The 11,087-nt window shown below is 34.2% G+C and overlaps 1 protein-coding gene across 4 annotated transcripts; it reads right to left on the reverse strand.

Moving 5' to 3' along the window:
• Nucleotides 1–2,012: 2,012 nt before the first annotated feature.
• On the reverse strand, nt 2,013–9,095 carry LOC133796782 (protein SPA1-RELATED 3). Of its 4 annotated transcripts, none has more exons than XM_062234437.1 (8): nt 8,367–9,088; nt 7,215–8,088; nt 6,634–6,791; nt 5,291–6,257; nt 5,066–5,212; nt 4,621–4,932; nt 2,987–3,046; nt 2,013–2,637 (listed from the first exon to the last, which is right to left on the reverse strand). In XM_062234437.1, the coding sequence occupies exons 2-8, from the start codon at nt 8,076–8,078 to the stop codon at nt 2,449–2,451; spliced, it is 2,697 nt and encodes an 898-aa protein (XP_062090421.1). In that variant the 5' UTR covers nt 8,079–8,088; nt 8,367–9,088; the 3' UTR covers nt 2,013–2,448. The 4 variants fall into 4 exon arrangements, with proteins under 4 accessions (XP_062090421.1, XP_062090420.1, XP_062090422.1 ...); XM_062234436.1 differs by having other exon boundaries at nt 7,215–8,113; XM_062234438.1 differs by having other exon boundaries at nt 5,291–6,242; nt 7,215–9,084.
• Nucleotides 9,096–11,087: the final 1,992 nt, after the last annotated feature.

Consider the following 11,087-nt stretch of genomic DNA (forward strand, 5'->3'; position numbering starts at 1 on the left):
AATTGTTAAGGGTCGCGGCGCTATGATGCTGAGCCGCAGCCCGGTCCAAGGCAGAAAGCATTTTTTTTTCAAAAAGTTGTTAAGGGTCGTGGCGCAAGAATATAGGGTCGCAGTGCGCCTAGTTTTGTCTGCCCAGAAAATTGACACGGGCTGCAGTCCTTCTTATACTATGTCGCGGCCCGCATTGCTTCTGACGAAAAAATTAGGTTTTAAACGTAATTTCGAGAGGAGAGAAAGGGGACTTTTTGGGAGAGGACGATTTCGGAAGAAAGGAAGACATCGTGGAGCATCTCCATTCACTCTTAAGAGTTCTTTTTCTTTTACCTTAGAATTCTATGTTATTTTTCATTGTTGTTTATGTTTAGAATGATGATTATAAACTAAATTTTGTTTCTAGGAATTTTAATGTAATCACTTGTATCTTTGTTATTTTCTATGAGGATTTCATGATTCTTTCTTCACTTCTATTCTAAATTATTTGATCTGTTCTTAATGTTTGTGAATGCTTGATCACCATTTGCATGATTTATGATTTTGATTCGAAATCTGAAAAGTAAGAATTGATTATGCTATGATTGAATAATTACAATTTTCATATTTGATGAAAATACCTATATGAATTGTGTAGTTTTAGGATTATTGTGTTCAATGTCTTTTATGTGTTGGAATTTATCACAGGAATGTAGAAAATTTACATATAAATTGAGTTCTTGTTTATTGAAAAAGAGTAAGAATCGTTTTTGTTAATTCGCTATTAGTTTAGTAAGAAGAATTGTGAAGTCTGATTAGTGAAATAATAAAGTGAATAGCTGATTAAATTAAAATCCCTAGTTCTTTATTTTTGAAGTTTTTACAATTATTTGCTTTTTTTCATAGTGTTAATTTATTTTTATTGTTTTTTTTTATTTTAATATTTTTGAAACTAATTTATTGTTGATCAAATAGAAATAGAAAATTAATTTGTTGGTAATTAGTAAATCAATCTCTGTGGGAACGATCTTTATTTATCATTGTATTACTTGTTAGCGATACGTACACTTGCGTATATATATTTGCACAATAGTATCTTTGAGGTTTGTGTCATCTTTTGCATACTTTATCCTTGTATAGTCTTATTGTTATGTCTGTTCGTAAGCTTGGTTTTGTTCATATGATGTTCGTGCAAAACAGATTGTAGATGATGTTATTCCCCTTTTGACACTATATTCTAAAGAAAAATAGAAACAATGAAAAAGTTAGAAAGACAAATGTATATATATAAAGTATATTATGGTAACTTATAAATCTTATTTGATTTTTAGGTTGAAATCTCGCTTGGTTGGGGAGGTGGCTTTTAATTTTGTCTATCAATTTTTATTATCTATTTTTTCGAGATATCTCTGCATGTTATTTGACTAAACAATAAGATTGTAAAAAAAAAAATTTGATTCAAGTGTATGAGTTATGAGTTAAGCAAATCATCAATGTTATTGTTAAGTATAAAGAAGCCACTTTTAGATTTTTTTCAATATATGATCATAAATTTGATAAATCAGGATTGACTAAATCATTGGGGTTTTGGTGAGAGAGCGTGACTCTCCCATGGCTCATAAACATTTTAAAAGGTTAAAAAACTAGACTCAGCTTTACTAGGCAAAGTTTTTTAGTTTTTATTTTATTTTGTTAACGGAAAATGATAAAATTTCTTTGATACGTTAAGCAGATCTCTGCCATTCACTCCATTTGGACCACTTGCAACAAAAAGATATAGTTACTGTCAAAAAATGCTGAAAATGAAAAATATTTCATTATGGCACCTCTTACTATATAAGGGAATACTGACAGAACCGAATTTATTAATGAAACCATGCATATATTAAGTAGAGATTTATAAGTACTTGCACACTAGAGTCCCAAAACTAATCATAATAATTTGTAAGTAAAACAAAATAAGACTTGATCATCTGCTTACTTCCACTAAAGTTGCTCATGGCTTCAAGAGAAAGAATGTAACATTATTTTCCAGCCAAAAATAGAGAAGGAAATGAAAAGGGTATTCACTGTTATCTTAAGTGCATCAAGGAAATCAGAGGAACTACATTAGCCAATTATGTTCATATTGTATAAACCAAATTTGAACCTTATAGTTTTATGTACGGAACAAAATACCAACACTTTTTACCTTTCTCTTTTCCTTTGAATTATATCTACAGGATTTTTCAAACAATAATGCCCTTGCTCTTCACAGCATCAACATCCTCTATAATCTAATACCAAAAATTTTGTTATGTTGCTTTGAAAACTTTTACTTCTATAGGCGTTCATCGGCTTCATCTCTTGCCTCGCCTAAAAGCTACATAAGCTTGTCTGGTATAAGATTGCTTTACATCACTTTCCTGTTCAACAAACAATTCCTTATCCACGCTACGCTGTGATCATGAATCAATCACCAATTGCCAAAGTTCAAAATCAAACCATCTCCAAAATTTTAATATTCCCTGCAGAATTTGCAGCAACTAAGGTGTTGGACTGGCCACGCCAACAAACAGAAGAAATAAACTGGTTGGCTTCATCCATTTCATTGCCAGAATGTGGGTCGAAGTTGTTGAACTTGAATTGTAATGCTGGCATGGGTAAAGCTTTGTGGTAGATGAAAACCTGTTCACATAATATGAAATCAGTGAACTTCAATATATTTAATTTTTACTAAAATTTTATACTGAAGTCTGACTAACAATTTAATTAGTCAAAAAATAACTGTTTCTGAGCCAGTTTACATGTAAAAAATTTATGCCATGAACTTTCTGATTCTACTTTTTCTATATTTTCCTTCCCATGTTTTAACACAATTGAATTGCGATTGCGAATCAAGTTATATTAAACAAAGTACTCCAGCCAATAATAATAAAAAAAAAAACTAGTTTCACTTGTCACTGGTCAGCCAAGTAACAAACCCAACAATCGTGTGGAACCTGACTAACGCTTGTCCCGTTCGTAATTACATTACCTCATTTGTCTCTGATCCTGTAGCAATGTAACCATCAAAAACTGACAATCCCACAAAGTTCTGCAACAATGAAAAGAATGCATAAGCAATCAACTGCACATGATTGACATTCAAATTTCCACCAGTACTCCACGCATGAGGACACAACATTCATTGCCACATATATGAATGACTTCAGCTACATATCAAGTTTAAGTATTGTAAATATGAAAACAATATAACAGATTTATAAAATAATCTCTTATGTTATCATTTCAATCTGAAAATACTTCAAAATCTTATGTTATTAGGATGAAAAAGAACCGTAACGCAATTATGTAAATTGACCATACAGTCTGAATAACATCAGGCTAGTTTCAACTAAAAACACATGCATTTTAATGCAAATACAACCTAAATAAGAATTACCATACTTCAAATATGTTCAACAAAATCCAAGTGAAAATACTAAAATTACTACGATTCCTCCAGCAAAGATAAGAAAGAAAAAGCCAAGCAGAAAAATAACAGAACTAAAGCAAGCTAATAAAGTGGCATCTAAGGCCGGCCTGTGGAGCCAAAATCCGCACTCTGTTACTAAGAAGAGCCCAAAGGTCAATCTGCAATTACTCGTAAGTAACATACCTTTGGATCAGCATACTCTTCAATAGATTGTGTACTTCTGCTTTATACTATAACAATCGACAAGGTATATTTTAACAACGACCCCCCACCCACCACTCACACACACATAACCACTTTTGATTACCCTATGGTTTAGTAGAGTTTTTAAGTTCTCGTTTAGCAAAAAAAATTACTCTTTGCTTTATAATGACACCTGTATAACCTTTTATAATTCAAGATGAAAAATAAAACTTTATCCCTAATTAAGAGCTAAAGACCTGGGGATGGAACGGTGAGGGGTAGCATGTTTCATCAGTGATAAACTTGGCCCATCAGTTTTTTTTTTTTAAAAAAGAAAAATTATATTAAAATAATTTAGTAAAAATTACACAACAATTAAGGAGGTATCAGTTCAACCTTCACTGAACAACATGTAGAGTTCATCACTAACATTACCAACATTGTCAACATTATGTACATTTTAAACCTGACTCAAGCAAAGGAAAGTCTTCACTGCTTACCAGAAGAAGCAAGAATCTCTTGACAATGTGTGTACATACTCATAATACGTTCACGGAGATTCAGTGAAAAATCTAGAACTATACAAAAACATAAATTAACATGGATAATGCAACCACTCTTGACTAATATAATGGCCTGGATAACTAGCATTAAGTATTTACGGAAAAATCCATCAAAATATGTAATGCGCCTTTTTTTTTGTTAGTTAATTCTGTAAGAGGCTCTCATACATATGCCCCAGCTAGCACCAACATATTCCTGGTACAGGCCCAGATGCTGTTGATACCTAGGTGGTGAAATTTATAAACATTCTATACCTTAGGTACAGGCCCAGATGCTGTTGATACCTAGGTGGTGAAATTTATAAACATTCTATACCTTAGGATGAAATCACAGTCGTAACAAAGGAAAAAATGCACAATCCAAGTAATATCTCATCAAGCCTGACTCTTTAAAAGTGGAGAACGTCATTACTCCAAATGTATGATTTATGCAAGATAGTGAAGTACCTTTACATTCATGTGACCTGTGAAGGAATGAACTGGAGTGTCAGTAACTCGAGATGTACACGTTGACAAATCCCAAAGCTTCAAAGAGTTATCAGTGGACGCCGACACAAGATTTGTTGCATCTACGAACTTGACATAACTCACAGTTTTATTGTGTCCTACTAATGTGCAGAGAGGAACCTTTGCATTGCGCAGATCATAGTAATAAATTTTATGATCTGCTGAACCAAATGCTATGGAACGACCAGAGTCCAAGGGAAACTGAACGCAGCAGACATTGGCCTTTGTTCTGATTGTACCAATGCTCACCCCCTGCAGTAGCACCCCAAGTAAGAGAAACAACTTATCATACATCCGGAATTATGTACACACAGCATGCAAATAGATAACTGCAGTACGTTTAGTTTCAAAGCTGACATCCACCAAAGTGGAAAAATAGAATTGCCTGATTGATACTCCATAGCTTAACAGAACCATCATCACTCCCGCTGGCCAACAATGTTGGATCTGCTGAGGAAAAGTCAATTGACCACACACGCCTCTCGTGCTCTCTCATCTCCATTTGCACTTGACTTCTTGTCACGTCCCATATCTGGAAAGGCCAAGTGAATGAGTTGAAACAAAAGCTATCTAAATCTTTAAGCGATGAATAAATTAAAGGTTGACTTACCTGAACCACACCTTCAAAGTTACTGGAAGCAATCTGACTTTTTATATAGCTATTCCAACATATACTACTAAGCTTTGACCTAGTAGCCATTTCAACCACTGGATAGTGAATATCACGATCCTCGTTTATAATTGTGTTGCATTCGAATACTTTAATTTTCTTATTAACACCAGCTGTGGCAAACAATTCCCCATCACGATCAAAACTGAGAGAGCACACTAGGTTTGAAGAATTTAGAAGATCCCCTTGCTTTAAATCTGCTTTAACTTTCAATTTACTGAAAGATAGATACTTGCACAAACCTTCCAAGAAAGGATTTATCCAACCACTTTGTCTACTCTCATAACTTCTATCTTTTGATGTCAAATTATTGACAAAACTTCTTTCACTTGCAACAACAGAACCCTTGCCATCACTGCTTATTGGTGATTGCCTAATCACATGTTTCCCTACTTGCTTGGTAGGCCTGCATCTAGTTGAAAAATATGCAGACTCTAGCTTTTTGAAGTTCTTCATCAATCGAGAATTTCTGAAAAGAATGCTCTCTTTATTTTCACTGTCCGACTTCTGCTCACCATCTATATTATCATCACATTCCTCCAAGTGAAGATTCCGCAATCCTGGTCTGAATCTTTTTCTGGATCCCAAGCTAGTAGAATCGTCATCAATAACAATATTCATTGAAGGGAGATTTGATGTGGAGTTATCTTCCTTTGCCAGATCAGGACATGAACCGCCTTTTTTCTTCAAAATTGATTGTTGCTTCATAACTTCTTCAATATCAGAACACAGGAAAGAGAGAGTATCTTGCAACTTATCCGCAGCCTCTTGCTTTCTTTGTTGAATTAGTAGAAGAAACTCCAGTAACAGCTCTTGCTCCTCTACTTGCTCCCTGAGTTCTATGGCTGCTTCACGTTCTTCTAAGTCATCTCGTGGCTCATTTAAGAAATCACTGTTTAACAATTCACTGTCATAGATGGCATGAAAGTAGAGTATGAAAAGTTTGATCATATTGAAGTTAAATTACATGTTAAAAGATGTATTTGCTAGAATGTGTTTCTATTATAAAACCTTGTAACAAATTCAAGTTTTAGAGCAAATAAAAAAATGTAGGAAATTCTACAATCTTTGGAAAACAGTAAACCCTAGCAAAATGCTAGGCATGTCCTCATGAAGAATCGAGTTCCATACCTCGTGGGAGTAAACCATGAGCATGACCCACCCATGATGGGTGTATTTTTACACATTCTAAGTTAGAAGAGGAATTAAAGATTCAACAGGATAAATATTAAAATTGAGATGAATTTGACTGTTTTAGAAGACATTTTGTGAGGAGTTCTTACCCCATTTTTGGCCTACTAGTTGGTTCAGGATGAAGTAGCCATAAACAAAATGAAGCTTCTTTCGGCCATTTCAGTAGCAGTTGAGCAGGAAGAACTCGATGCCTCAGACTAGACATTGTTCTACTTTTTTCTTCTCTCGAACTGGACGGACAGAATAACTAATCACAAATAGCAAAACCACATCAGCATACTCAGAAACATACATGAACTCATCAAAAATATTGTTTCAAATTCTATTGTTACGTATACAGAATAATGCAAACCAATACTTTCAACTTCAAAGGCGATTTAGAGAATATGTCAGTGAATGACTTTTTAGAAGTTTGGGAAGATAGCAAAACCTCTTACTCAAGATATTTATTTATAGACCAAGTGAGCAGCTCAAGAATACAAAATGTTACAACACACTAACTAACTAAACTAACGGTAGTTAGTAGAGCAACTAAATAACTTAACAGATAGGAAAACTAAAACTAAAGAAGCTAACTATCTTTTAACTGCATTTAATCACTTAGTCTATCACAGAATACTAACGTCCAATTCCCAATAGCAGTCATAATTGTTCAGCTTACATTACGTACCTCAAAAAGAAGAACCCCAAGTCTGTATATGTCCGAAGCACATGAAATTGAACCACCAGTAGCCTCTTCGGGACTAGTGTACCAATTAGTCTCCATAAGCAATACATGTTTCATTGGAAATGGTTGTTTTTTCTCTTCTACTTCTGCACTCCTCCTATCTTTGTTTCTATTTTCTTCAGTTTCCACTACCAATGATTCACGTGGTGCATAGGTTGAGCTTGACTGCATGCAACTTGTTTCTGAGAAAGCATTCGCTGAAGCCCTCAATGGCTGAAGATCTTCACTACCCGGGTTTCTTTTCTGTGTACACAAGTCATCAGGCAAGGATGTGGATGAAGTTTTTGGATCCGTCGTGGGACTGTTCAAGCCGTCCTCGAGATTATCAGACCCAGAATCAGAACAAGATGCAGACTCAATGAAGGAGACAAGGTTGAAAGAAGACATGACAAAGCAAGAAGGGCGCACATTATTGACAACAATTCCTTGAGAGTGGGCTACATTCACAATCTCCACTATTTGTTTAAATATGTGTAAGCATTCAAAGACATCAACTGACCGGTCAGGTTTATCCAACCATTGCCTCAAGCTGATATCACCCCATTCAATGGCACGAACAAAAGGATCCACTGCTACCTCATCCTCACAAACTCCAGATAAACCAACCTGGTTTTGGATGTAATCATTGTGAACAAACGAAACCCTGTTATCGTCTCCCTCTCTATGGCTAGAGTCATTCAATACATCACCGGATAAACCAGTTCCACCACCATGTGGAAGCCTCAAATCGAGGTTAGAAACCCTGGAAGCGTTCAATTCCCTAGAACTGCTAGATTTCATACGAGTAGACTCAGAGGATCCCTTCATTGCTATCCATCTATAAGAAGGTTCAAGCCTGAATACTATTTAGAGAGAACAACAAAGAAAAGCCCTCTCAGAACTTCAGCAAGCTCTTATTTATATGACTGAGTATTACAAGATTACAGTTAAGAGTTATAACAACTGTAACTAACATGACAGCCTATAACAAGAGTAACAGATTTTGTAATAACAAAGCATAACTAACAAACTAAGTGAATCAGCTAACCAGTCAGTTACATCAAAAATCTAGAGCTGCATGAAGGCCATAACTTAATCATCCAATAAATGGAGTACCTTATGGACTTCTCTATGTACACACTCCGAGCTCCAAAATCACCAAGGAACCATCAAAAACTCAACTCAGAACCACAAAAAAGTATAAAACAAAAGCCTCTCGTCAAGCACTTGGCCTCCCATCTGCAATGACTTAATTTCTACTGCCGGGCACAGAAGTAGGCAACTTATGGAATTTCAGCGTGGTTACCTAAGCAAGTACTCCACCATGAACAAACCCAAGAAAAAATATGGTATCAATTTCTCAAAAACCAAGCTAAATTTCCAAAACCCCACTAAGAATTCACATTCAGTTTAAAAAATAAACGATTCCCGACCACATACATCCCCAAAACAGGATCATCAACACCAACAACTACCCACAAGAGAAACTCCTCCTGAAACTTAGTAGAGTACAATTATGCTAGAGATAGAATGAGAAATGGGTACCAATAGAACCACACGAGGGTCTTCCTATCCCTGCTAGACCAAGCTGAAGACACAGCCACACACAAAAAGGAAAAATACCCTTTTGAAACCAAATACAGTTGACGCTCAGGAGGATCCGTAGCCTCATATATTCCCTATATATTTCTCAGGAAAAAAGAAATTAAAAAAAATAATATCTTGCCCACAAAAAAACACAAGCTGATTGTTTGATTATTAATCAGAATAAAGCAATCTATTTTTTGCTATGCGGAATGCAATAATAATATAATAACAACATAAGGCTTTAAAATCCCAGCCCCCGAACTGTTCATAGTTATTATATTCATTTTTATATTATATATATATATGAACTTTATTGCTTCTTATCAAAGCCCGAGAAAGCCACTCTTTTTAGTCCTTACTATCTTGTTTATCTTCTTGCTTTATTCCAAGTCACCAACGTGGCAAGCTCTTGTCCTCCGATTCATTAAAAATGTGTAATATTTATTTGTTTGTGGTCCACGACTTTAAATTTCAAAAAATATTTGTGTGTGTGTGTGTGTGTTTTTTTAATTTTTGGGTTTATTTGGTGAGTTATTAAAAAATTGTTATAATTTGTGGGGTATGAATAAGAGGAACCTTCTTTTCCCGAAGAAGAACTAACAAAAAAAAAAATCAATTAAAAATTAGATCTTATTGTATTCTACTGTTTGTATTATATTATTATTGTTGTCTCTTTCTAGTATTGGAAACATTTATCTTATAATAATATTAAAAGAAATATAAAAGAGGTTAAAATAATAAAATATTATTTTCATATGAAACCATGCATGCGAAAAGGTAGAAAAGTATACATAAAATAATGTTAAGTACTTTTTTTATGGAATGTTAAGTATCTTGTTATGGTGTAAATAATCGTCAAATAATCATTAATTTAAGATTAAGTATGATTAGCGTAGCACCATTAAAAAAATATTTTTTTTTATTATGTATTACTTCAATGATTATTTTAATGGCAATGAGATTCTTCAATCTTTATTCAAACAAACAATGCGATTCTAGCTAGTACTCAAAGGTTACTTTAGTGGAGACAAAATTATTGTAGTTTGTTGAGCCATTCCACCACTCAAATAATGTCACGTCAGCCATCGCCTATTAATTCCAATAGAATAATTACTTGGCAATTAATAAATCGATTAGCAAAAATACCCTTTTAAAAAGAAAGGATCAAATTTATTATTGACAGAAATATTTGACAAAAATCTAAATATCTAATTCAATTAATTTAAGCACAAGATACCCTTGTGAAAAAAATGCAAATCAAAAGATCATTGGTCAAAGTATACTTAATTAAATTAAAGGACTGCCCTTCTCAATCTAGAATGCTTTCTCTCATTTTTTTTCTACAAAGAATACCTTAAATTTAGGGTCTCCTTTATTGGCTAAAGCGTGTTGGTGGAGGTTCGACAGAAAGGTTTGCATGTATATATGCTCCCGAGCGGTTTGATACTTTGACTTGATGGCTGCTTTGTTTTGCTTTCTTTTTTTGGGCGACTCCGTTTTTTTCTCCGGTGATGAGTTGCTTCTGTTCTTGGCTAGTGTGGGATTGGTTTGGTTCACTCGGGGGCATTCTTGTATTTGAAGCTTTTTGTCTCTGTCTGGTCTTTGGAGATGGATCATAGCTTTTGGCTTGGTGTGTATACAGGTTGTCATGGGTTACTGTCGAAGCTTAGGCTATGTTTGGTGGTAAGGATAGAGAGTTTGATGAAGGGAGAGTTTAAAAAGATGAGTAGGAAGGATGGAAAAGGGAAGGTGAAGAAATTAATTATTAAAATTACTATTTTATCTATATAATATAAATATTTATTATTTTTTAAAATGGTATATATGACATTTTATATATTATTTTTTGTCTTTTTTTTTAATCCCTTCATTTTTTGAGGGATTGAATGTTTAAGCTTTGGAGGAAGAAGGTCCATCCATATCTCATATTCCTTCCTCTCTCCCTCTTACCAAACAAAAGAATTAAACATCTCTTCCCACTACTCTCTATCCACACATCTCTCTTCCCTACCACATAGTGTTAGTATAGAGTGTCATTGATGCCTAATTGTGTATGCCTCATATTTGCTTTGTTTATCTAGTTATTATTGCAACTCGTTTTTATGTTTATTTAGTGTTTTAGGTCCTTTTATGGGCTTGCTTAGTTGAATAATGGTGTGCTATCACCTTATTCTTTGAAAAACTTTGGTTTTTGTCAATTGTGGTATAATCTTTATCCTTATTTCAAATCGTTTGTGGTCGTGAATTTTT

The sequence above is a fragment of the Humulus lupulus genome, chromosome 8 (assembly GCF_963169125.1).
Source record: "Humulus lupulus chromosome 8, drHumLupu1.1, whole genome shotgun sequence".
NCBI classification, from domain to species: Eukaryota; Viridiplantae; Streptophyta; class Magnoliopsida; order Rosales; family Cannabaceae; genus Humulus; species Humulus lupulus.

Bases quoted from the DNA above. Each gene is read 5' to 3' on its own strand.
- LOC133796782 (XM_062234437.1), bottom strand. From the start codon at position 8,078: ATGAAGGGATCCTCTGAGTCTACTCGTATGAAATCTAGCAGTTCTAGG. The intron at 6,258-6,633 runs GTAAGAACTCCT...CATCTATGACAG, and splicing joins ACTAGTAGGCCAAAAATGGG to TGAATTGTTAAACAGTGATT. The intron at 4,933-5,065 runs GCAATTCTATTT...GTGCTACTGCAG, and splicing joins AGCTATGGAGTATCAATCAG to GGGGTGAGCATTGGTACAAT.